Source organism: Lampetra fluviatilis, chromosome 9 (genome assembly GCF_964198595.1).
Source record: "Lampetra fluviatilis chromosome 9, kcLamFluv1.1, whole genome shotgun sequence".
Taxonomy (NCBI): domain Eukaryota; kingdom Metazoa; phylum Chordata; class Hyperoartia; order Petromyzontiformes; family Petromyzontidae; genus Lampetra; species Lampetra fluviatilis.
In genome coordinates, this window is record NC_136283.1 from 8,320,954 (window position 1) to 8,348,708 (window position 27,755).

Here is a 27,755-nt window from a genome sequence, read left to right on the forward strand (position 1 = left end):
CCCCGCCCCCGGATGAGCGCGACGGCCGCGCAGAACAAAGCGGTGGCAGCAGCAGCCCCAAGCCACCCCAACCAAAAGCGAACCCCTTTTATGTTTACCCGGCGCTTCGTTTCGTTTTAAACACAAAACAAGGAAAGATAAACGACGGTGCGATTCATGGAGCGAGGAGCGTCCTCGCTGGCCGCCTACGTTGTTTTTGTTGTTGTTGCTGCTGCTGCTCCTGCTCCGAGTACGGCGCGATTATATTTTTTGTAACAAGAGGCTACGGAGAGGCGGACACTAATTGTTTATTCGTGTTTCGCTCCGTTGTATTATAGTGAGGCCTTTTTTTTAAAGAGCTGTTTCGTTAGTATTACTTGAATTTATCGTAGTTTATTTTTTTGTTCAACGTTTACTTAATCGTCTTTTTTTTGTTCCACCACGAAGTGTTTCTCCGCTGGGACAGGGCGCGCTGTTTACCGCGCACAACGGGGACTGCTCGGGCCAAAGCCGGCGATGAGACTAGGCGAGACCGAGGCTTTGTTCGTATACCGACAAACCAGCTAGGCCGCACCGTCCGCGCTTGTTCGCTAAACACGGACATAATACATAGGCAGAAAACTTCGCACGTCTCTACACAAACATTGAATCCAGTCGGAGCAAGGAAACGTAGCGGAAAAAGTCTCCGCTGCCCTCTGTTAGAGCAGCAGTAAGTGTGCAGTATAATGCCTCGGCAGGCGAGCCATGGGGGCCAGTATTACTACAGAGCGTACCGGGGCCCCGAGGTGAGCTGCTGGACCAAGTACTTCTTGTTCGGCTTCAACATCATCTTCTGGGTACGTGCCATGTTGGTAATTTGTGTGTTTTTTCTCTCTCCAATCGGTGCTCCCGAGTCTTTGACCATCGTGCGTTGAGTGGTGTGAATGGTGTCTGTGCGCCGAGGCCATCGTGAATGTTGATGGTTGGGCCATAATCACCGTCGTGTTATTCAACATCGTCTCAATTGTCGGCCGCGGTCAATCCACTGCTAAACGAAGGGCTTCTCATGCCGCCCGATCTCTACGCGTTGAGATTCCAACCAGAACTGGCACAAGAGCTGATTCCATCGCGCCATCTCCTCGGTGACACGTCCATGCCTTTGCCTGCTACTCAGTCGTTCTTGACCACAGTCCAACATCGTTTCCAAGTCTCCCCACCTACTTAACAGTTTTAATAATGTATTTAGCCTAAGTCTCTACTAATACACATGTTCTTTTTTTGTCTCTAAATGCAATTAGCACTTTTCAGTCAGCAGATAGACCAATTTTAGGGTGAAATGAGGTGTACATTTATAACTTTGTAGGTGTACATTTATAACTTTATACACAGATTCAATGTATTGTTATCCCCATACACTCTCAAGCAACTATGTATGCTACGGTATCGTTTATACTTCATGCCACGTGCTCGGCATTGCATAGTGTACCATACGTTACTGTATACGTGTACAGTATATGTTTAAGGCTGTAACAGTGCATGTGCAACAAGCTATGTAGTACATACTGTGTGCCCATTTTGTAGTGTATACTATTGTCTGTACTGTTTGTGAACAGCCCACTTCAATAATGCTAACAGTTAACTATATAGTTATACTTGGCCTACGTGTTAAACTATGCCGTAATTAGGTTTTTTTGTATATGTGCTTCATGTAAACTGTGTCCGACGTGTTTAAATGTTTGTATAGGCTGCTACAAATACTAGCACGTCGGTGTTCGCGTGAGACTTTTATTCGGCGTTAGATTGTTGACCATGTGCGCACAAATGGTCATATCTGTCTGCTGTATGGTATTGAGGACTCTACATTGATTCTGCACATTCACTTGGAAATACACTGTGTTCTGCTTTTATTTCACGGTGGGGGGATAACCATGAAGGGGGGTTATCGCCACTGTTTTAATGCATTCCATGTGATGGAATCATAAGTGAACTTAAAGCTTTCGTGACTGCAATAATTCATATTCTTTGGGTCTTTCCGTAAAGTCACGTAGATAGGTTCAAACAAACTACGACGTTTCGATCGCCATCACCTGATGTAAATTTTTTACCTATCTATGTGACTTTACCGAAAGACCCAAAGAAGATAATGGAGTCTTTATTAAATCCGCTGCGGTTTGAAGGCCTCTCTACACCGTGTCGATCATGGAAAGTTTTGACCACACTTAAGGCTTCCCGGTGCATAACATTTTGTTTTAAAGCTGTAACTGGTAACAGAATACTTATACACGGTGGACACACATGTTCGTATCATTCACAGCAACGTGCTAGAAGCAGTTCGTTTTGTGTATCGCTGCATAGAACAATCCGACTACAAACAACCCCATGTATTAGAAACGCTCTTACGTAATTGGTGCATCGTTTTCAATGCCATAATCAAGAACGAAATCATGGGGGGGGGGGGGGATAAATGGTATGCATTAACATGTATAATTTGCAGAAGATGTTAGGCAATGGGGTACGGGTTAACCGTGTTCAACCTGAAAGTTTGCGCACTTTAATAATACACGTTTTGTTATTTCGAGCAACAAACGTGATGTCATGCTAAAATTTCCGTACAGTATTGATTTAATGTTTTTGGTTTTACTCTGACCGTAAAGCATGCGTGGTAGATTTTCATAAATATTTAATGCATTTTAAAACGTAGACCATTTAAAAGACGAATAAGTGGACCTGCAAACATGTATATAGTACTGCTCGCTAGAATTGTACTGTAAATGCATCAGTGGTTTGCCCGTGATAATTGGTCTTCAAACGCTGAAGTCTTGTTTGGGCTCTTGCCTTCAACAAAACTTAGTACAGTATTAGTTTACCACTGTTTAAAAAGCGTATTGTTAAACCAACATGCAATGACGAAAAGGGTGGGTTGGGAAGCTTTAGTTGGGAGAGTAATTTAGTATAGTGACACTGTTTTAACGAAGGATGCTGCTCACACAATGGTTGTGGTTCGCTGACAACGAACACTCGTCCGTAAAATGTGTTGAAACACGTCAAATGTGGTTAAAGACCTCTGACATGGAAACTGCAGATACATCTTAATTGTGGGTGGGTAAACATAGTTTCCCAACCTGCTGAAACCCTTACGACTAGCATTGATGAGTGCCAATTGTACCTTCAAATAGATCGACCTACTGACGGTGTTAGCATGAGCTACCATTTGCGTTGTTGCCATATCCACGGACTTTCATGAATGTTACTGAGCTCTGCCCCCTTTTTGTGATGTCAATGTCGGAGATGGGGGAGGCGCCTTTTGTGAACATTGAGACCGATCAGCTGCACATTGAGACTGCTTACCTTTCCTCCCCCTGCCGTCTTGGGCACACATGAGCACAGCAGGGGAGAGGCTGCCTAAAAACTAAACTAAAGCAGTCGAACCCCAGGGGAAACAAAGGAAACAGCATGCATCAATGACTAGTGTTTTTTTTTGCTACACTGTTTACTGTTATACAGACTATTGTTTAGATAAAAAAGAATAATGGAATGCTTTTGTATGCCCCACACAATTGGAGTGTTCACATTCGGCCTTTTTATTGCAACCGTATTCATGGGAATATTTATAAGTTTTTCATTCTGTTATATCGTGATTTTTCTAAAACGCATTTCTAGAAATGTACAAAAATAACAAGCTATGTTTTGAAATGGAATTGTTTTAGATGCAAGTAGCGGATAAGGGTTTTATGTGTCATAAGTTACGTGACAACTTTGCCCAAACGCATTTAATCAAGGCACAAAAGCAGGCCACTTGTGCCCTTCTGTCGTTTGAACATTCATGCAGTGTATTAAGGTGACATCGCTGTTCGCGCTGTACGCTTCTTAGAAAATGTAGTGATCAGGTGCATGCTGTATATCAAGGAAAGTGCATACCATGCATATTGTGATGGTGCAGCCAGACGGAGATGTTGGAAGTCATAATTGCCACGTTAAAAGTTTAATGCTTAAGCCGGGATTAAGCATTTATTCCAGTGTCATTTTTTTCGCAGGTGTGGCATCAATTTGTTTTTGGCAGTCTGCCCATGCCTGTGGAGTTTCCATGACATTGCTTCAAAATGGTGTATTGTGGGAAAGTAGAGCACAACTAATGTATTGGAGTAAATGAGCATGCCACCGTCCATTCTTTGATGCTGTGTTCATGCTTTGGCACGGCGGAGAGGCGTGCAAAATGTGTGAACCTTGGATAGAGCAGCAAAGTGCCGCTCAAGTTGCTGTGCCACAAGACTTTGTCCCATATTGAAGGAATGTCGTTATCCTGCCAAATTCCACACCAAAACATTGTTTTGCCACAATATTGAAATTAACATTAATGCCTGAACTATCTAAACTGCTACTATTCAAGGTGTGGCTTTGTAGTGGAAATTTTAACTTAAGCAGAAGGTTATTTGTACACTGTAACGAAGAACTTTCAACGTCTGCGCAATGCCATTTGCGACCTGCTGCTGCCTTGGTATGAAGTGTGCTACAAACACTGCTCCCTTGGTATGCAGTGTGCTACAAACAGTAACCCCGCATTGACTCAGTCTGAACCCCCTGAGCATTTTATGGTGGTGTATGTTGGCCCAGCTTATGAGGAACTATCTCTAAGAACTCGACGCATGGGAGGGGGTGACACAATGTCCAGTATATGTTTTGCGGTACTGTGCCCCTTTCAAGGAGAGGATGAGTGCATTGCAAAAACAATGTGGTTTGATTATTTCTCATGGTGCTACATCAAGTGCCTCCTGCACTGTACCCACTTAGTTGTGTACAGTATTTGATGAGTTATCACGCAATACTCAATTTTATATCTGGCTGAACAAAAAAAATCAATAAACTTTGTATGGAAGTGGTAAAAGGTCCCGCCCCCCATTACATCTCCCAACCTTTTTTCAGCCAACACAAAACCATATGGTTGCTTATATCTGGTATTGGCTATCTGCAGTTTAGGACACGTACGAATTGTCTTTAAAAAAACTGGAGACAATTCTTCGTGATGTTCATTTGAACTTCTGGTCTGGTGGAATACGTAGGCAAAGGCAACTTATTTCACAAGTGTTTTGTATATTTAATTTAAGGCAAGTATCTGCTTTAAAATGTCATTTGATGTTATTTTAGTAAAATATGAATGTTGGCACTATAGTTGCCAAACCACTTAACTATATAAAAAGTAAAGTGGACAAACGCCATGCACAAATAATAATTAAACAATTCATCTGGTGGGATGTTTTATTAAGTTCAACACATTTGCTTAACATGTGCATGCCAACAATTTTTAGTTCTGTGGTATTTTTTTGCCTCTTTCTAGCCCCATAACTTCTCCTTTTTACAGACTGCTGTGCTGAATACAGATAGCGACGGTTGAGGGAATACACTTGGTAAAATTCCACCTTTCCCTACTTTACAGACTTTTTCAGTCTGCTTTTAGTTGAAATAATTTTCTTAAAATTGTAATCGTGAACATATAGTTGTTATTTTTTGCTTCGGATATTTTCACTGCTGGCCAACGTCAAGCTAATATGGCCTAGTTTGGAATAACTTCATACGTGCAGAGGTGTAATGCGCCATACACACTTACAGATATGTACAGTAGTAGGGGCAGTTGTGTGCATTGCTTGTGGAATATCGTAGTGCTAACAATAGAAAATCCATTGTGTAATGCAGCAACGTATTTACAACAGAGTAAAATAGACGGTCTAGGCTCAGTAGTGCCATGATTTTTGTCATAAGTATCAGTGGATTATTGTCGAAGTGGCTTTTTACGCGTTATTTTTTTTAATCTGTTTGCATACTAACCTATGGATAATAATTTGTATATTTGCCTCGGAGCCACACATCTACTCAAGAGTAATATGTTGAGATGGAAGGTGATGCAAAGTGTCATCCTTCTTTAAATCCAAAGGAAAAACAAAGATGAATGTAATCTGAATGAGGATATTCTTTGGGTCTTTTGGTGAAGTTGCGTAGATAGGTTAAAATTATTAAAAATAAACAAAAACCACGGCGTTTCGATCACAATACAAGCGATCATCATCCTGAGGACAATCACTTGTGTTGTGATCGAAACGTCATGTTTTTTTTTATTTGAACCTATCTACGTGACTTTACCGAAAGACCCAAAGAATATGAATTCCTGTAGTCACGAAAGCTTTAAGTTAATATCTAAATTCGTGTAATTTTATTTTAAAAAGTATGGTATAACAGCTTGGAATGTAATAATAGTCACCATTGTGGTGAGCGATTTAATTATGATTCAAGATCCCGACTCAAGAATCGATGATTTTTTTTACATTGTGGTGGGTGCCTCCTTGCTGCAGGCTTTCCATGAACAAATTACATTAAACATGAATATAAATAGAAAATATTCCAAAATATTGTATAATACACAATTTGATGCATTTATCGTGTGCATCATGATTGATTTTAATGACATCAATAAAACATTTCATCGCTCCATGCCGAATGGCCTACTACATGACTTGTAAGTACACAATCTGCCAGTAGTTTCTGGAATTACTTGGGCACCTGTATTATGAAAATTCCATTAAAGCAGTAGGTTTTCATTGGTGTTAACAAAAAATCAGGCCATTTTGGTAGAAAATTTAGCTTAAACGTGTATAGAAACACATCATGGTTATTACATTTTTGGTTTTTATATTTTTTACAATTTATCTTTTTATTGTGGTTTTTTGCTTTAATTATTTTCAGTAAAAAAAAATTCGATCTACGTGACTTTACGGAAAGAAGCAAGAATATTATTAAGAGCTGTTTCTGGCCACTAGCATTTTGTTGAAAAAAAAATTGCAATTGGTTAAGGAAATGCATCCGAATGAAGCATTTTTTGGGTTATGAATGTAACTCAATGCTTCTCATCTCTAGACCTCAAGTCCTCTTTCATGACCTGTCAAGGCACCAACCCTCAGGCTTTTCCAGTAACTTGATTTGCATATGTATGAAAAGTTTGATAATTACAAGAATGTGATCATTGGGGGTGGGTTGCTAGAACTGTAGTTGAGAAATGCTGGCATAACTGGATACTTAATCTAGTTTGTACATTGTCTTGCAAATTGAAATGCAAAATTGGTACCCATGAATAGGCAAGTTAATACATTTTGGATTGTGTTCAGCAGATTTCCGTGATGCATTTTGATTGCCGATTACAATTAATTTTTTACGCTTGTAAGCGATCCGCACAGTATTGGGTCACGTTGACCAACATAAACATCCCCCCCCTACTCCCCAGTCTTCATCTGTATGTCTCGCTGGCCTTTTGAATTAAAATTTAATATTAAATTCTTGATTTTTATTTGGTACATGCAAGATGTTTACTTTTTTTCATCAACATTATGCCAAAGTAGGGACAAAAGTGTCCCCTCTTAACCGAGTAGAAATAGAGCTCCTTTGAATTCAGAATGAGGCTACCCATCGAACAAGCCATCCTCATGTAAAGATTTGCTGATTATGAGGAAATTATCAAGTTGGCCATGTAACCTTGCAGCAAATAACACTTTTTGGAATAGAGTGCCTTGTTTTTTTTACAAATGTACAGATTGGCAGGTGATGTGTTCATGAGCATCATGTCCCTCCAACCAATTATGGCAGGCCTGAAGATGGATTCTAAAAGTGATACCTGAATACAGAGGTACATGCCCAAACGTCGAGGCCAGTGGTTCTCAACCTTTGTGGATTGGTGGTCCCTCCAGTGCCCCTCACCTTCCCAGCCCCTGTGCTCCCTACGTTAACTAAGACCACAATAAAACGAGAGATTGCATGGCAATGCCTATATTCCACGCGATATTTAATAGGGCATTTCTTTCGTGTTGTGTATTCGTGTTTAGTCTTTGCACCGTCATTCCTTGTGTACATTAAAAAAAAACAATTCCTGCATGGTAATCATGCTGCAGTTTGAACCCCCATGAAACGCTTTTGCGCATCTGACGTGTGGGGGTCATGGCCTACAGGTTGAGAACCATTGCTCAAGGCTAACCACCATTTGTTATGGAATGTCCTAAGTGCACAAGCTACTGTGATCTGTTTCTACAGGCTTATATTAAACAAATGTGGGGCACCCAGCTGAACAGAGTGCACTATATCTCATTACAATGTCCATATGACAGTGTTTTGAAGCAGGGTTTCTCTTTTGAATCGTTTATGCTGCAATTTCGGATGATTAAGTTCCGGAGCGCAGATGCACATACAAATGAATGAGTCCAGCTTCCAAGAACTGCTATGTTTTTACTTGCAGAACCTTTTCCCGATATTCTATAAACCAATTGCTGTCCACACCTGTGAGATTTCTTTTTGCTTCGAAAGTAGCAGCTTTCTTTTCCAACAGAGGTCATCGGCTATTAGTTATGGTTGAGTGCCAGACCTTAGTCTACCGGTACTGGCAGAGCTCGCTGAACCGCGCGGGGCTTACGTTCCTTGAAAATGCTGTGTTGGGCAAAAGTTTGTTTGAAAATGTATGAAAATTCGACATGATTTCTGCCCATGTAATTGTACTAAAGGAGAGTGACTCACTCTACATTTCTCGTGTGTGTGTACACGCTTTAGTTAAACATTTTTCTTAAACATAAAACCCTCAAATCTATTACTCTTCCCACACCGCCGCGCTCCCCTTTAACACGAAATTGCCAGCCCCAATGCTCGCCCCTAACAGTAATTTGAACGTTAATCATTCGCCATCCATATGACTCACGCCTTCAGTGACTGGACGGCAAGATGCTTGTGACAATGTGAACGTGCCGTTGTGCGTGTTGAGTAACACATCACAAAAAAAACATACACACAAAACCATATATGGTAAATAAAAATCCTTCTGACTACATTCATTAACACCCTCCAACATCACAGCACTCTCAAGGCACTACTTTTCGATGCGGAGATGAAAATCTCAGCAGCATCAAAGCACGTATAGCTGAAACATCGCCGAATCACACGTTCGATAAAGCCGCGTTGGGCAAGGTTTTTCTGTCCTTCAAACGTGTTATGCTTGCTGCCTGTGGGTTCATATTAATATGTGCTGGTTATAGACAAACCAAGGCACTTGTATAGGACAACTTGGAGGTGATTTGTGCAGTTGTATCATTAGTCAGATGCAGTAGTCAGGGTGGCGTAGTTGTAACACGCATGCTTCACATTAACCCGTTCCATACATGTACGTCATTAGCTTTTCTTACGATTCCGTTCCAATAACGTACGTGTACATCATCAAAACGAAACCGGGGCTTCCACAAGGCGATGTGGGAGGGTGTGTGGCACATTTTGGCGCCAGCTATCAGTGTGGTCATGTCGCTACAGTGCTCTACGGTGAGTACAGTGTCTTTAAAAACAATGTTGCTGTGCCTCTAAATACAATTAATGTCGAGCCGCTTGGACTTTTGAGATTCGGAGGTGAACGGGACCCACCCTGCAACTTGCAGACATCTCAGAACAGGAAAGTGTTAAGAAGGTCTTGGTTTGATTCCTGATTTGGGTACCTTTCTGTGTAGAGTTTGTATGTTCTGCGCGGGTTTTATCCAGGTTCTCCAGTTTCCTTGCATAGTGTAAAAAAATCCCATACAATGTAAGTGGTATTGATCTAATTTGTGCTAAAAAATGACCTGAAAATCGCTCGAATAGGATTACACGTAGCAACATCGCCCCCTCTGAAAACTTGGCAGGACACTGCTGAACGCACCTTGAGAGTCAGTGAGGCTTTCCTGGGTAAAAGAAAACCGCGCAAAGATGCATTTGCAATCCTGACAATACTCTTTGGTTCTTTCAGTAAAGTCACGTAGGTAGAAAAATAAATTAAAACAAAAAATAATATATCGCGATGTTGCGATCACAACACAAGTGGTAAAAATGTAATCCAGCAGTGGAACTGCTGAACCAGCGAGTTCCACTGCTGGATTATATTTTTTCCGCCTGAGGACAACCGCTTGTGTTGCGATCGAAACGTCGTGATATATTGTTTTATTTTATTTTTCTACCTACGTGACTTTATCGAAAGAACCAAAGAGTATGGATTCCTGCAGTCACGAAAGCTTCAAATCAATCCTGACAATGTTCTCTGAGAAATGTTAACAAAATTGTAGTGGCCCCTGTGTTGTATTGTATATCTATGCAAGCATTGCATAATAAGCTACAGATCCTTTAGACAAATACACAATTGGCAATAAGAGAGGTTTGCAAATCCCAATGATTAATGTAACAATACATGCAACTGTACCATTTTTATCCATTTAATAAACACAAGCCCACCTGTTCTAGTTCCATTTACTTGAACTTGCCAGCATGGCATAGAGCCGAAAAAGTGTCACACAATCCCTTAATGCACAAGGGACACCACCCTCAAGGGGAATGAATGCAGCTTGCGAACAAACATGGCAAAACAAACTGCTTCCAAAGCCCTACCAGATGCTGTCAGAGAGAGAGAGTATTGAAAGCTGCAAGTGGCCGTCAGGCAAGGGAGCCAAATATCTTGATGAAATCCTCAAATGTCAAAGAACACACATCAGCTTTTGGACCTGTCTAATTTTCACAGTTAAATTGAAAAATACTGGGTTTTAAAACAGACGTAATGGGTCCGCTCCTAATCCCTTGGACAACTCATTGTGAATATAATTTGGAGAACAAAAACCAACTTTTCAACATTTATAGAAAAAAAGTCGGTTATTTCTTGCACAAATGATCATTGGGGCTCATGTCCTGTTTACATCATTGAGCTATTGCTGGAAATGCTATATTTCTATGGCAGTAGCGAGTCGTCTAAAGAAGAGCCACTTCACTTTCCCATAAGTAGTACTAATTGTATCAAACCCAGAAGCTTAGTTAACCCTGAACAAGGTACTGATCTCGAAACATTCCTATTGCAAGCTGTTCACTACTGCTAAGCGGCTCCCTGTAATATTCGCTGAATACCACTGGCAGTTGTACGTGATGTTGTGATATTTATGGTCAAGAGTACAATTTTCACACGTTTGTTCTTTATTTAACATTTCTGCTCAGTCCAGGAAATATATCTTTCTATGTATGGAGATTATCATTTTTTATATTACGCAACCCATATGATCCATACACTATGCTACATAACGTCCCACGCAGATCGTTACTATCACTTTCAAGTTCAGAAGATGTTTAGTAAAAAGAAAATGCATGCTACTTATCAGCACAATTAGCATTGATTACAACATACACAAGTGCCTTTTATGGACTGGCTTGCCAGCTTGTGTTCTGTTTCCCTTGTATTGATAGTTTCCATAGATCCATTGTCCAGTAGTTCAATGAGTGTTTGTAGTTGACATTCTGGTTAAAAATAAAATAAAATTGTGCCTCTATCTAGATACATACAAAATGTCATTGATTAATTTGGCCCATTAGATTCGTACTTTGTGAGTCAGCCAATGGAGCCCATGCAGTCTGGTTGTGAGACAAATGTGTAATATGCAACGCTGGCTAACTGTCTGGCTTTAATAACAGCAAAACCTATCTTAATAAGGTCACATCCATAGGACGCTAATGTTGCTAGTTATGCTGATTTTTTTGTTTGCATGTAACAATAATAACTGTTAATGGAACTGAAGTTAGATGGTTAGATGTACCTTGTATTTTCAACAAATTAATGTTGACAAATTATAACATTGTTGTTTCTAAATTTTTCTCAATTATGGCAATTGTACAGCATGTCCACGTTTCACGTGGTAGATGCGTTCCTGAAAAGCGCCACGTTAAGCGAAAAACGCATGCAGCGAAAAAATGTCCCCATAAATAATGTAACGATTAAGTTTGGCGAGATACGATGTACAGTACGCACACGGATAGAGTACGCTGCATTACTTGTATCATTCCCTGTCCTGTATCGTACCGCTCAGCTGCGCAGCTCAAGAAAATAGTTCGTCTTTGACCGCTCATGAACCGAGTTATATCTGCCACGTTCCGTGCTATTATACCAGTGCACGTTAAGCGTTGTGCAAAAAGTGTTCCCTAATGGAAGAACCGAGTTGTATAGCGAAAACGCGTCGTGTGGACACCGCGCGTTAAGCGAGGACTTGCCGTGACACTGAAGTATTGATCTGATGGGGTAACTCGTCGCACTGCATTTTCTTTACAGTACTCGTATGGCATTTCTTGGGTATTTTTGGTTGCGCAGGTGATTGTTGTTGCTAGGTTTTTATTTTACCACATGTACAGCGCTTTGGGCAATGGCATGCAAGCCAGCCTGTGTGCGTACGATCATATGACTTCAAAAGGATAGAAGAAATATAATCTTTATCAAAATTGCTGTTGCAATGTAACCCAAAGGTGTGTGAAGAATGCCTCTTTTTACACTTCTAAACATTGCCTCTTTGTGTTGTTTTTCCTTGACTCGAGCAAGCAAACCAGCCCACTGTTTAAATACAATAAAACCCGAGCTAGCTGAAAGGTCCAGCCAGCTGAAAAACGAATTAAAATCGGTGTGTAAAAACAATCCACTGCTTCTGTGTATGTAGTGCTGTAAATGTCCTCATCTGTGTTATTGTACAGACCAACACGTAACAAGCACTTCCGGGTTGCTATACGCTGTGCACTGTGCTGTTGCACAGTCGTCGTTCCGAGGGTGCGTGCCAGTTTCCCCATCTCTCACCACCACCAACATGCGGTGGTATAGCCATATAATTGAATGTATTACATTTGTACTTTCTTATGGCTTATACACTATCTAACAAGTTAGTGCGCAACTTGTCATACATTGTACTTACCATGACATATTCTCTACTTTATAGTCTGTACATAATTCCATGTATTTATTACTAAATTTTTGCAGGCTATTTACATTTTCGATGTTTATTCATTGGTCGACCTGGTGCAGCTTAATGCGAAATTATCCTCCGTTTGCTTCCTCGCAAACAATTCAAGTGTCTTAGGTGAAGTGGAAGTTTTTATTAAATCCTTGGTCCGAGGTCCAATGTAAGATGCTGTTTTGCCCCAACGTTTGTAGGTGCAGCATTTTTTTTAGGTGCAGGAACTGTTCATTATTACAACATGTACTCAAAGGACATTTCTTCGAACGCGGCTTTATCAGACGCGTGTTTTGGCTATACTCTACACGGTTTGCCTAATGAGGTCTATTTTCCGGAACACGGGGTGATGTTTCGGCTCTGCGTGGTTTGATGCTGCTAAGAGTGGGACGGTATTATGGTGTGAATGAAGGGACTGAGAACGGTGTGTTCACCGCGTGTCTGTTTTTCTGCGTATGATATTTTGAACAGGGGTACCGTATGCAACACACAAGGCGCATAACGCCAACGTTCACAAGCTGCCACATGCATCGAGCAGTCCACTCACTCATTGAGGGTTGTTAGTCATACGGACGCCAAGATGGTGAATCGTTAACGTTCAAGTTACCGCGATAGTTTGGTGGGGGGCGAACATCGGGCTGGAAATGCAGTGTTTTGGGGCGTAAGTGCCGCTGGGCGGAAAGAGCAATGGAAATGGGGCTTTTGTGTTGCGGTGAATTTGAGTGTACGCGTGCACACACACACACGCGAGATGGAGAGCGACTCTCCATCCCTTATTTAAAATAACAAGGGAGGAATTCGTGTAGAATATCAGACCCCTATATTCCCTATACGGTATACAGTATTTTGACTTAAAGCTTTCGTGACTGCAGGAATTCATATTCTTGGGTCTTTCGGTAAAGTGACGTTATTTTCTTTGAACCTATCTACGTGACTTTACCAAAAGACCCAAGAATATGATATACAGTATTATTTGTCTCACGCAGTGTTGTATAACACTGTTTTATCCAGGAAAGTAACCCCCGAGTTCGCTGAGGTTTTCCTGAATTCACTGCGGTTGTGGTATCACGTAAAGCACATAGGATCACTACACTTATGTTGGGTGTTTATAGATCAAACCTCTCGGTACCAATGTGACGTGTAACTTACCTTTTTGAGGAAAGCATAGGCTGTTTTGAAGTTTCGGTAAGTGTTGCTGCATCTTTTTGAAAGTAATCCTTTCTAGCAATAGATTGTCATCCACGTGATAGTTTTCATAAAGTCACAGCTACATACAGTCATACTCCCCAGTAAGATTTTTTTCATGTCTATATTTTCACTTAAAACTTTCGTGACTGCAGGAATTAATATTCTTCGGTTCCTTCAGTAAAGTCACATAGATATAAAAATAATGAAAATAAAGTGAACAAAAAAATATTAAAAACTAAAAACCACTAATGTAGACTGTAGGCTGGTTCTTAATCGGAGTGAGTCTACTGGCAGTCTATAATGTAGACTGTAGCCTGATTATTAAGTTTGGTGAGTGTACTGGCAGTCGATAATATGTAGACTTATTCTTGGTTCTTTCGGTAATAATGCTTATGGCATATGAGACCAATAGTTGGTTCACGTGGACTTAATTTATGCTTATATTTGTGTTTGCGTCCGTGTGTTCTCTCGTATGAATTTGGTACCTCCACAACCCTGACTGAACCCTGAAACACTTTATCAACAATTTGTTAAACAGTAACTTGTGAGAAATGGTTTTGCATGCATGGATGTTTGTAAACATTTTCGATTTTAACATCCCCATTGAAGTCGTATAACGATGAATTGTCTTCCAACTTGTTGCCACTGGTGAATCACAAATGATTAATACTTGACCACACGGCATGACTTTGATGCTCAAGATCTAGCCCAGCAGAGTATAGACCGCTCTTCACTTAGCATGCGTCATGTGTTAATAATAAACAATATATTCTTGAAATCATCCATTTATGAATGACTTATTATTTTGTCTTTTGCTTCGACTTTGGTGGGAAAAACAGGACCTAACACGGATGAAACAATACCAATGGGATGGTACAAACGAGACAATAGAGACAGAAAATTACAGTCCAAGGAAGGAAGATGACAATACAAACTAGACACGACAGACGTTACAAATGACACATAGTCCATACAGTGCAAAATGAGGTGGTACACGTGAGAAAAAAATGCAAACTTGAATCAAACTGTGACCCTGAATCATGTGGTGTAGTTATGATAAATCTTTATCTGCCTCATCATATTTCAGTGTTCAAGACACTGAGCGGGTTATCACAAGTTAGTTAATCTTAACAATTCGCAATTCCCCTTTGGACCATGGGTAAGTGATGCAGAGATATTTTGATTGCCCACCCCTCTGCTACCTCACTTCCCCAGACCACTACCCACCGGCCTGTCTTTTCTGCACCTTGGCACGAGCTGCAAACAGTTTTAGCCACTAACTAAAAAAAATGCTTCCCCACTTAGAGCCCCTCTTTACAAAGCAACAAACTGTACCATACCTTGTCTTCCTGTGTGATGCTCACTGTTGGTGTCTTTTGTTTCTATCCCCAAGTGTTTTTTTGGAATTTTTTCGATAAAAAAATTGGCACGTGCTAAAATATTGAATTAAATGCAGGGTACCTATGTCACCCCAAGCATTTGCTTCAACTTCAGCATGTAAATGTGAGATTGAAAGCACCAGTGTTGACTTTCATACGTTGTTTTATATGCGGAGTTGGGCACGAAATGGGAAGTTGTACCGACTCTTTAATTCTCTCCCATCCTGACAGACCGGAGAAGCGGCGTCGGTTATTGAATTGAAGTGGGTGCGAGGCTGCACTCAGGACTGCACTTGGGACTGACCTGATATAACTAAATGGCATTTCTGTACTCAATACGAGTGCAACATCTGGGTCATGTTTTGTGCATGTTTTGGCTTAACTGCAGACCACATACGGATTGAACTGGTGGTTTAATGTGTTATTTTTTTTGTAAAATATGAATGAAATCCACATGTCTGACCACGCCCTCTGAAAGTGCAGACTGACATTTTGGACTTACTACAGCTTTAATTTCTGGCAGTACAAAGACATTCAAAAGTGCTGGTTTTTTTATTGCGTTCTGCAAAGTGCAGTTCAGCCTACTTTTTTGTATGTTGCACATTTTTTCCCATACAATTTCCAGCGGAGTTGTTAGCGGTTATAAATAATAATAAAAAAATACGAATAAAGGAGGCTGTACAGCAGTAATGTTTGAAGCTGGTTCTTTTATAGCCAAGAAACCTGATATGTCATCTCGGCTTGGTTGACTTGGCTGTGTAACCTTTTCAAAGGAGACGTACCAGTGCTTTCTTGCCAAGTCATGTCCTTGTTTTTGACGTATGGTGTAGATGGAATGTTTATTGGAAAAACAGGATTAAATTCTCCAAATTTGAATTGGTAGTGCTTGTGGAAATGTCGAAGTATAGAAATGTGGTGGCAGGAATGTTGAGTTTAAAACGACACTAAACTTGTGATTATTTAATTAATACGAGGTATCCTTCATGAGAATTGAGAGTAGAAAATAGTATATTTATTTGTATCATAACATTGCAAGATGTAATTTTACGCTCTCAATATGTTTTATAAATATATATATAAATGGAGGAACTATTTGCTGATGACTAAGATTTGCCAATGAGTCCTGTACAAATCAATGAAAACAGACGACAGAAAATAATACAACTTAATAAAGAAGACTGCAAAGTTAGGCTGAAAGTAAATGAGCAAAATGAAAGGTCTTGTGCAAGTTCCATAAACAATAGAAGGGACGAAACTGGAATATAGCAGAGTGTTTGAACTGGATCAACATGATGAATTGAAGAGGCAGACGAGGCAAGGTTGGAATGCTTTTTGGAAAACTCAACTAAGATTATGAAAAGCAGCATACAGTTGTGCCTTACAAAGAAAGTTTTAAGTCAATGTATATTTTCGGCTCTGACACTTGGAGCAGATACAGTACATGGAGAATGGCAAATGAAGGTGCACGAAGAAGCGTGGAGAATTTAATAATGTTTCTTAGGTTTTTTCGGTAAAGTCACGTAGGTAAAACATTAAAATTAATGAAAGTAAAATAAAATAAAAATCACGACGTTTCGGAGGCAACACAAGTCTCCGTCATCAGGTGTTGCCTCCGAAACGTCGTGATTTTTATTTTATTTTACTTTCATTAATTTTAATGTTTTGCCTACGTGACTTTACCGAAAAAACCTAAGATGATGAATCCTTGCAGTCACGAAGGCTTCAAATCTAGAATCTAATCATTACACTGACAGACAAAAATGCTTGTATTGGAGAACAAGAATTTGAGACATTGACCAGTAAGAAACATATGAGAGCTTGGAAAAAACAAGTCACTCGCAGGAAATGATGGTTGGTGTCTAAAATTAATGATGTAATGCTGAGAACACAGATGATGGTGCGTTGAAATACGCTTATGTGTAGGTGTGGAATAGATTTTCACATCGAGAGGAATGTGAGATGGCAGTGGATTGAGGAGGCATTCAGCTGTGGGTAGTTTTTTTTCAGTAGGAGCCCGGTTTGGAGCACAAACTTCGACGAGGGTGGGGGTATGGAAACTCCGTTGACAGAAGTCTCGAACGCTGTGCACCTGGGTTTAGAGAAGGGGGAGATTGGGCACGCTGCCCCATCGAGTGGGGACCGTGAGCGAGGTGTCTGTATTTTTACATGGGAAGGTGAGGGAAATAATCTTTATTTCTAATGAGTATTAATTTATTCATACGTGCGCTCAGTATTGTCTCCAAAGAAGTTGTACATCGATTTCATTCACAGTATATTTTGTATTGGAACGTGAAATACACTTGCTAATGAAATCGGTTGGACTGAGAGGTGCATATTGCACTTGTGATTTAGAGAGATGGCTTCACACACATTCTGTACTTTAGAGCAAGCTTATTCCCATTCCCTAAAAGATGGTGTGAAATTGAATTTCCACTATAGCTTCGTAAGTGTTTACTGCAATTGATATTTGGAAGAATGCAGAAATAACCCCATTTATTTGCAAATTGTCCATCGGTGTCGTATGCAGGCAATCTTTGACAATAAAAACAACATTTTGTACAGCCACGAACAGTAGAAATACTCTTATCTGATTTGACGTGTGTCGTTTTAGGCACATATTTTGTGTTGTTGTCTAACTTACTCCTTTTACCCAGCAGCACACAACAGATAGGATGAATTTGCTGCCACTTCTGGGTTACTCTAATCATGCAAAAGCTCAGATAATTATTGGAAGAATTGTGTTTTTCCTGGATTACACCTCTGGATCATTCTAAGTGGGGTTATATCCAAAAAGTTGATGATTTATTGCCAACATCTGGGTCGGTCTCTCTTCTTATCTGGATGAGAGCTTGGATCAATTGTTGCCATGCCAATGACTTCCTGGAGACGTGTATACATGGATTAGCTGCATCATCACGACCTTTACTGTTATGGCCATCACTACCATCAATAGCATCATCATCATGACAAATAAAATCGCTGTGAGAGCAGAACACAGCCGGAGTTGTCCCAACGCAGTGCTCGTCATCGGGACATAGTGAATTGGCCACAATCCATAATAATCATCACCATCTGTACAGTGTAATATATTTCTTTATTTTTTATAATTTCTTTGGTATTTATGGGGGTGATCTGCACGGACTCGAGTGCTCCATTGTTTCAGAAGAGTCAACTCAGTTGGCCCAAACGTTTGTAAATCAATTCGTACAACTATTTTGGTTTTAATTATTTTGTCTATGTGAACTGCGTGTAGTATAAACTATATATGATGGAGCTTGTGTTTTACGTGTACATTAATATTGCAAGGGTATGCGTTGTGCCCCAACTGATATTCTACAGTTGCATACTGTACTGTTTTATTTGTTTAATAGACAAAACAATAATATTGTCATCGTTACAACAGCCATTATGTCTGTTGTGTGATAGGGGGTCTAACAATCTAGTCTTAAATGCATCTAATGTATAATTTTTAAGCTCTGTTAATGTAATTTAGACGGACTCAACTGTAGAAAAATTAAGTTGTCGGATCAGCAGTCCCTTTGTTCCCAAGCCATAGAGCTATGCTAATGTAATTTGTCGACATGTAGGTTTGAGAATTGCAGTGATTTTCAAAATGCCCTTTCATCAACTACCTTTTCAATTGCTGTGTTGATGAAGCGCAAAGACAGGCGAAGACAAGTTCTATGGACTAATCTCGAATGTTCTGTGCATGCTTCAGTTGGGACCCAAAGATCCTGTTATTTATTTAATGTTCCATTCAATCACATTCTTTATGAAGAGAGCTGTTGGAATATATTATCTTTAGTCGCAATTAAAATTTTGTGAGAATACCGATGAGCAGATAACATTGGATTAGTTTCTTTACTTTCTTCAATGTACAGACCAATTTGCTCATTGGCCTTCAGTTCAAAGTTTTCACAATGTTTGAAGCATTTTAATGTCAAATGACCACAAGATGTGTCCCAAGCACAACTATCCCACTGACTTCACAGGAATGTAATTCAACTTTACCCAAAGTTAATTGTGGGCAAATTAACAAAGCTTGTATTGTATAGACTCAAACACAACATTCGATATCTATCACTATTTTATATAACACTTGCGAGGTTTAGATAAAGGAAGACAGTACCGCACAGTGCTCTTCAATGCCACGGCAAATACATTCACGTTCTCAACCTTAGTTGGAAAGCGTTAAACAGTGCATTTTTTATAAAGGATATCTGTCCTCTTTAATTGTATCAATTGTTTTTATTTTGCAGTTGGTTGGTGCGGCATTTCTTGCAATAGGACTATGGGCATGGGCGGAAAAGGTACGATTCTATTATTATTTTAACTGAAATATGTACGCGAGAATGTTGATACTTTTTCTGTTCTCATCATTTAGGTGACCACCCTTTACACCCCTGTGCATAATAGGGCAGTCCTAATTAAACAATGCCCATTTATTAATGCAGTCCTGAAACATAATATTATGTGGAACAGAGGAAAGAATTCCACATACTGTTTAACCTACTTTTAGCCATTAACATTATGATGGTGTTTGCCAGTATTTTAATTAAAGTTATTATATTTTAGTGATGTAACTTTGTAGCAATGCTCGTTTTTTATGTTTAACAATGTAGTAATAGTCTTTTCTCCTAAATGTTGATACGAAACCATGGCTTTAGAATTAGCATTTGTAATCACACAGCCATGTGCTATAATATATCGCAAGCCATTTTCAATACTTGCATGACATGAGGCCTCAGTACTTATAATGCCACCTGTTGTGTATTGTAAAAATAGGGAGTCAAACGTGTGCAGACACTACAGGGCTGTCCCCGATGAATCTTGTTTTTATTATCAGTGTCCTTGATTGAAAAGTATGCACTCTAAATCCTGAATTTGTGTTATTTGTCTGATACAGGGAGTCCTCTCAAACCTTTCTTCGATTACGGACCTAAAAGGATTTGACCCAGTGTGGTTGTTCATCGTGGTTGGCACCGTAATGTTCATCTTGGGCTTTGCTGGCTGCATTGGTGCCCTAAGGGAGAATACCTACCTCCTCAAATTCGTAAGTTGCCATCAGTAAAATTATATTATTCGAATATGATAACATCTCTTGAAACCCCTTTAAGTAAACCTGAATTCAAGGTAAGCCAGAATGGCTGCTGCAAATACATGTTGAAAAATAAACTTAAAAACTCCAACCCAACATTGTTCATGCACTAATTTAGCCTGTGTGCAGTAAAGCTCTGTGCCAATTGTGTGTAGGAATGTTATATTTGCTTGTCATAGCTAGGAAATCCTAGATGGTATCCCCAAACATTGTAATAAATATAATGTACATGTGGATTACCAGTGTGGCTTTAGAACTGCTTCTGTACAGATTCATGCATTCTTTTAGCATGTGCAGCTTTATTGGGCACATGCGCAATGTAGAAGTTGGAGTTTTAGTTTTATTAATAGATTTGATTTATTTTGAGTAGTATCCCAGCCTGTCTCAGCTTTACTTAAGTCTGGCTTTAATGTACCTTAAACAAGTTTTTTTTTCTTTTTTCAAATCAAACATTGACTAAATTGTTGTTGTTAATCAAATGCACTGTGCTATAATTTACATTTTTTTAGTTAATTTAGCTTCATTCTTTTTACGTTTAAACCTTATATATTTTTGTGCCTATTTGTAATGAGATTTTCATAAATGTGTCACAAAACTTCGCATACAATTCCATCTAAAGTTATTACGTGCTGTATAGCCGTTTGATGGAGTGCATTCTCGCTCTTTATATCTATCATCGTTTATTTGTACCACCCAGTTTTCCACATTTTTGGGGCTGATCTTTTTCCTGGAGCTCACCGCCGGAGTGCTTGCCTTCGTCTTTAAAGACTGGCTTCGTGACCAACTGAACTTTTTCATCTACAACAACGTGAAGGCCTACCGTGATGACATTGACCTGCAAAACCTCATTGACTTTGCACAAGATTACGTAAGATAACTTCCTTATTTTGCTCTCCTGCTATATTGTTTACTTATAATATATTGATGTTTGTTAATATAATATTACCTTTATGTTTAACGAGTCCTCTTTAGATGGATTGGAGTTACCAATATTTAGTTGTAACTTCTGAGGTACCTGTGTGATTATAATTTTTGTCATTAGTATAATTTTCACGTTTAGGATTTTGAGAACACTGGACAATTGTGATGTGTGTAAAATTTAAATATAATGGTGTACATTTTGGTGAACCTCTGCAAGTTATCAGGATGCAGTCATCAAATAGTATACACAAATTGGATAAGTGAGGAGCTTACTATTTGTTCAGCAACTGAATTAATGTATTTTACTGCAAAATACATATTTTATGTAAAATTGAGTTTCCATGCCATAGGTTGATAAATTATAAGCATCACATAGCTACCTAAGTTAGCCAGTTTACATATATGTTTATTAAAGTAGTAGCAGGAATGTCTGTTAGAAACACATATATTTTGAGTATTTTTTCATTCATCGGCATGCTTCACAGTGGCAGTGCTGCGGTGCCCATGGTCCTCTTGACTGGGATCAGAACATCTACTTCAACTGTAGTATCAAAAACCGCAGCCGGGAAAAGTGCGGCGTTCCCTTTTCCTGTTGTGTCAAAGACCCTGCGGTGAGAACAGAGATAATCACATTGCCACTGCTGGCTAGTCTTCCCTTTTTGACTGGTTTTAAAAAGTGTCGTGTTTTAGCGCTTTGAAGAATGTGTGCATGAGCTGAACCCCCATAGATGTTTCCTGTCAGACCCACATGCTCTCCACCGACGAATGTGTCCCAGTTTGCCCCACATTGTAACTGTGCAATTGATTATTTTGTAAGGTGTAGCCGCATTAAGATAATTCTAAGATGTACACATACGCATTACAATGGTTGGTCTTGTGCAAAATGAGGATGAATGCGTTGTTGTCTTTATTTTTTGCTAATCATTTGTGTAACACGAAACTAAATGTTCTGCTTCCCTCATATTTCAAAACTGAGAGATTAATGTGAGCGAATACATAACTTCACATTTTTTTAAAGCCTCTTGCTCAACTTTTTTTCCCATGAATGTATTTCATGCCAAGTGGGTAAAGATTTTGAGAATTATTTTGGCTCTCATCATTTCCTGTTTACACCAACTTTTAACGCCTCAATTTGTGAGTTCTGCAACTTCAAAGTGAAGTTACCCTAATAGGATTGGTAAAAGTGCACACATTGATTCTATGGTTAACATTTATATCGAATTGGTGAGTGATACTTTCAAATAGGAGCTGAAAACCTTTGTTCACAAGGGCAAATTTTTTTTCTTGTGGGCATTCTTCAAATTTATACTTCATGTAATGATATCTCAGTGACTGTCTTGGACAGTGTCAAAGTTTATCATCCTGAAAGCAATATGGTCTGGTCATGCTGGGCAGTATTGCTGTTCAGTAGTGGGGTTTCAGCTGCTCAACCAATGCCAACTGGCTCTATTACAAGACTAAGTTATGAGCATTGTTGATTTTACTAGTTCCAGGCAACCAAAATAAAGGGTTAATAACAGCTTAGATGTTAATTTTTGAAATGCAGCAGTGTCCTACCAGTCTTAAAAAGGGACGAATACCCATAGGCCAAATTAATTTTCAATGTAAAATAGTATACACGAGTAACTGTTTTGTATACACCACAATCTGTTGAAAATGTAAAAAAAAACTAATTGTTTGTTACTTGCAGGAAGATGTTGTGAACACTCAGTGTGGATATGACGTAAGGTTAAAAGCGGTAAGCAAAACGTTTCCTTGAACATACACCAGTTTGTAATGCAATATTTATGTACACCTGACCCTCACGAATGTACATACAAAACTTGCACAAAAATGAACGACTGTAACTATCAGGTGAAACTATTCCCGGGCACTGTGCTCACTAATACAGGCTGGTAGTTAGGAATACTCAGACAATGCCATATGCTCCTCAGTCGGGCTATTCCTCCCTTCTCTCTCTATCCAGAAAACTTTTAGTTTATCTTTGACATGCGTTTATCTCCCTTAAATATTATTTTTTTTAAAGCCAAAAATTATACCAGTGGCTATGGCGGACTCTAAACTACAAATCTTGTTTTGGCAGCATTTTCTGTAAACCAAAATATTTTGAGATAAAAGAAGAGGAAGTGAGGGCAGCCCTCAGCGGTCCATGGTCCATTGGGTGTGAACATGCAGAATTGTTTTCCAAACTCAACGGCTCTCCATCCACAGCCAATCAGCGCGACGCAGCTGCCTGCAATCGACTCAGAGTCGCGTGCGGAGTCTGGCACAGCCCGGTGCAGTGCGCCGCCTTTGCAACACCCGCTCCTGAACCCGCGCGAAGCTGCGAACCGCACCCGTGTGCTTTCTGAATTTTTGGTTGTCGTAAAAATGCCGTGCAGCTGTGAATCCGTGCAGAAATAACCCATGTGAGGGCGACGGTCAGGTGTACTCAAGTATTAAGATGCTGTTCAAGTCCTCATCGAAACTTGAGTGTTATGAAGATGTAGGCAGTGAAGGATCGATGTTTCATATATTTTACAGTTATCACTCTTTTTAATGAACTTTTAAATGGGTAAAAGTGTATCGTACTGTTGTGCATATTGTTTGTTTTCGTGGTCAGAGTTCACGTGGGTTTCTAATCTTGCAATATGTGGGTGTGGTTGCGTTCAAAACAGGAACTGGAGCAGCAAAGTTACATTTATACAAAAGGGTGTGTGACCCAGTTTGAGAAGTGGCTGCAAAACAATCTGATATTGGTGGCAGGGATATTCATCGGCATTGCACTTGTACAGGTACGTAAACACATCTTTGCACAATTTTTATGCTTCGTGATATGGCGGACTTAGAACCGCATATTTACACGAATCCCTCAAATTGACCCCCATCCTGGCCTGCATGCAAATTCCCTTTTGGCTTGGTGATTTTTCTGTGACGTTGGCAAATGCAGTGAGCACTTCTTGTTGTACTTCAACACTCGTAGACCATTATGGCCTGCCAGGAGGATGAATGTTGAAGACATTTCCCGAGTCAAAAGCATCTACGTCTTAAGGCTTGATTACCATCAACTAACAGTTGCTATCAATCATTTCATTTGAAAAATGGTGTCAGCTTTTTCTCGATTGTGTACATTGTAACCCACGTGGTACACTTAGCCATGTGCAGCTAATTCTATTGAGACGTAACAATACAGTACCTAAAAAGTGTTATGTTTTCATAACGTTTTTCATTATACGAAAGTAATGAAGTTATAATGGTTAACATGCAGTGTTCTCTTTTGGACATTTTACAATATGGGTGACTGCATTTAGATGGGACACCATGGCAGGTAATTCTTTACTCTGATAATTGTCTTTTTACAAAGGCACCTGCGGTTTTTTTTTTTTACCCACCATACAACATTTTTTTCATTTTTATCCAGGTCTCTCAATTTCTGGCTCATTTAGCTGTCTCTTGATGACTGGGGTCCCATGGTGAATCATGTGCTCACTCACTGCATGTAAATTGACAATGTTGGGAGTGTTAATTATCACAAGGAACGTGTTTTACAGGTGGATGTATAATGGTTGCCGGTCAATATGACCTCTGCATCATCATTGGTGTTGTGAATTTTAGACGTTAGAAGAACTGATTTGCATGATTACATTAAGGGAAGTTTGTAAAGTGAACTCCAACAATGATAATAATTCATTAAAATATGCCACTGTTTGGATTGAAAAGGTCATTTGTATAAAAAAAGTACAATTGTAAAACAATTTAAAAAATTCAGCAGTGGGGCTATTGCCTCCATCAGAGCACTGAGAAAGTTACCACGAACTCTTCATTGGAATCTTTTCAGCTGCCTGTGATTAAAGCATTTTCTCAAGTGTAGCAAGTTAAGTTTCAGTCATTTCCTTGAACTACAGAAAAATTTAGCATGAAATGTTAATTTCATTGAGAGCAAACCAGCTCTAAGGATGGTTCTATACAGAGCATGAATAGGTGGCATTTAACAAGTTCCTTCGGAGTGGACAGGTAGGAACTTGGTTGGACAGCGCATTCGTGCGATCCGTGTCATGCGGCGCAAGCTGCGTGGGGCGGCGCGTCACGTGATGCTGAACCCGCCCGAAGCGCTCTATGAAATCGAGGGCATGGCTATGCACGACAGACAAATAATCCCTGGTGGGCATTTGGAACTGTTGTTCCTACCTGTATTATTGGGCACTAGAGGCCTTCTGAAGTTTTTATGGATGGTAGTATCATCTTCTCGGGTCCATTCTCAGATGTTAATGTATGGCTTGCCTGGCTGCAAGCATTCCAGATGGACAATTGTTCATCTCTTCATGCAATTATCATATAATTGTATTGTCTTTGGTGTTAAAAATGAAAACATACACTAAAATTCTGTCTGTGTGTGTGTCTTTTGCAGATATTTGGGATATGTTTGGCACAGAATTTAGTAGGGGATGTTGAAGCAGTGAAAGCCAATTGGTGAGTCGACAAACAGCTGTGGGCCTTCAGTACCTGCTCGTATAGCCCTGCATCTTGGCCAGCATGGGTTGGTGTGTCTGCAGTTAGTATATTCCGAAGCCTGCAATACACAACAAATTAGATTTACATTTTTATTAGATTACTCTCAGATCGCCTTTTTTGTTTTTCTTTTTCTAACTTGTTAAATAAACCCTATTTTTCAGACTTTGTAAATGTATGTTTGTTCAACATCATTGAGTCCCAATTGACTTGTTTGACTTTATACTACACACACACTTTTAAAATTACCCATTATTGTTATTAGTTGTATGAGAATTTTGTTTTGGGCAATGCAGTTTGAATGGACTTGCCGCAGTTCTGAATAAAGGCTCTATAGGTGGACATTGATTTGAGGATGTAATTGGTGGTTGTTAATTGCTAAAGAATATTTACATTCCTGAACAGTTAGTCAACCTATTTAATTTCTTTTAACAATTTACCATTATACAAGTATCTTCCTGATTTTGTAAAAAAAAATCTTTATTGTACTTTCCCTAAGACAAATTCAGAACTGTTTTGTTGCCATATTGCATCACATGCACAATATACAATTGATGATTCTCCATCAAGCCACAATGGGTGTATACATTTACTGTTTTAGACCACTTTTTCCCAATCGGTGAAGATGGCATCTTTTTTCTTTGCCACTGAATGCTTTTTTTATTGTTTTTATCTTTTTCTTGAATGTAGTGGCATACCTCAGTAAACTACATAAGCAGTTGTTAATGAGCTTTATTTGAGTGGCTTATGTAACAGCTACATTTAGCTTTCATGTAGTAGTTTGTTCACTAGCCATAGCACTCTTTTGTCTTTTGTTAGATATGTTGAACAATATTTGCCATTCATCCACTAACTCACTCTTGTCAAGCATTTTAACAGCAGTGGAATGTGTTCTTTAAATGCAAGCTGCAGTGCAGCAGATTTCACTATTGAATGCATCACCACCTTCTAGTATTAAACCGTCAGTAGATTTATTATTCTTCGGCCCAGTTTGCTATAATTTTAAACTACCACTAAGTAGCAGTGCTTTTAATTTATCCGTTGTAAGTACGTGTTACATAGTATATTGCTGAACAGGAGTCCTGTGTAGTATTGCTTAAAACATCTACAGAAAGCCCTTAAAGATTTACAAAACAAGTCAGTGCACCCGGAGATATTCAATCTCTAGCATGCTTTTATTATAGGCTGCATGCAAGCAAAGTGTATTAAATTTTAGTGTTGCAAGTTTTTTTCTTATTTATCACATCGTAATCTTCTTTTCTTTAGTTTGCACTGAAGTTGCTAATGTCTAGATATGAAAAATAAAATAAAAAAACATTTAAAAAGTTGTAACTACTGTAATGATTGCCGGAATAAGTGAAGCCGCCACAAAGCGAGAGAGAAAAACACACGGCGAAAGAAAGTTCCGCTAAGTATCCACGCATTTGTTGTTGTTCTTCCAAAAACGTGCTTAGCTTTAGACCCAAAACTTATAATTTGTATTAAATTTTTTGAATATTTTTCATCTACAAGATCTTTGGCACTCATGTACAGTTGGGTTTGTCTGGTGTATCAACTGTTGAAAGCCAGTGAAGAGGTTAATAACTATTAAGTGTACAGGCGGTGAAGTTGTGTGAAGTTTATGCCATTACTTTTAGATGCAGGTCTGTCCAGTGTGACTGTTGTTCTGATTTCTGCGCGGTAATGATTTAAAGATGCATAGCTGTTTTACTGTACTGTAAATATAAATCGCTTTTCCTGTATGTGATCAGATTGGAAAGCATTTTGTTAGGCTTTTTGAAATACAAAATAAAGGAAAAAAACACCCCTTCTTGTAAACTTTTTTAAAACCTTGTGAAAAAAATGGCCCACCTACAGTACAAGACATGTCTGATGTAACATTTTCAGTGTTTGTATGACTCCAACAGTGTGTGGAAATAAAATGCACTGCGCTCTTAA

The 27,755-nt window shown here is 39.3% G+C and overlaps 1 protein-coding gene across 1 annotated transcript; it reads left to right on the forward strand.

Moving 5' to 3' along the window:
* On the forward strand, positions 1-27,755 carry LOC144934184 (tetraspanin-5-like). Its single transcript, XM_078859746.1, has 8 exons — positions 1-815; positions 19,570-19,620; positions 20,217-20,363; positions 21,106-21,276; positions 21,815-21,940; positions 23,020-23,067; positions 23,987-24,103; positions 25,717-27,755. The coding sequence occupies exons 1-8, from the start codon at positions 705-707 to the stop codon at positions 25,780-25,782; spliced, it is 837 nt and encodes a 278-aa protein (XP_078715872.1). The 5' UTR covers positions 1-704; the 3' UTR covers positions 25,783-27,755.

Coding starts and splice junctions, on each gene's coding strand:
- LOC144934184 (XM_078859746.1), top strand. CDS start 705: ATGCCTCGGCAGGCGAGCCATGGGGGCCAGTATTACTACAGAGCGTAC. Junction 816..19,569: donor GCTTCAACATCATCTTCTGG/GTACGTGCCATG, acceptor TTTATTTTGCAG/TTGGTTGGTGCGGCATTTCT. Junction 23,068..23,986: donor ATGACGTAAGGTTAAAAGCG/GTAAGCAAAACG, acceptor CGTTCAAAACAG/GAACTGGAGCAGCAAAGTTA.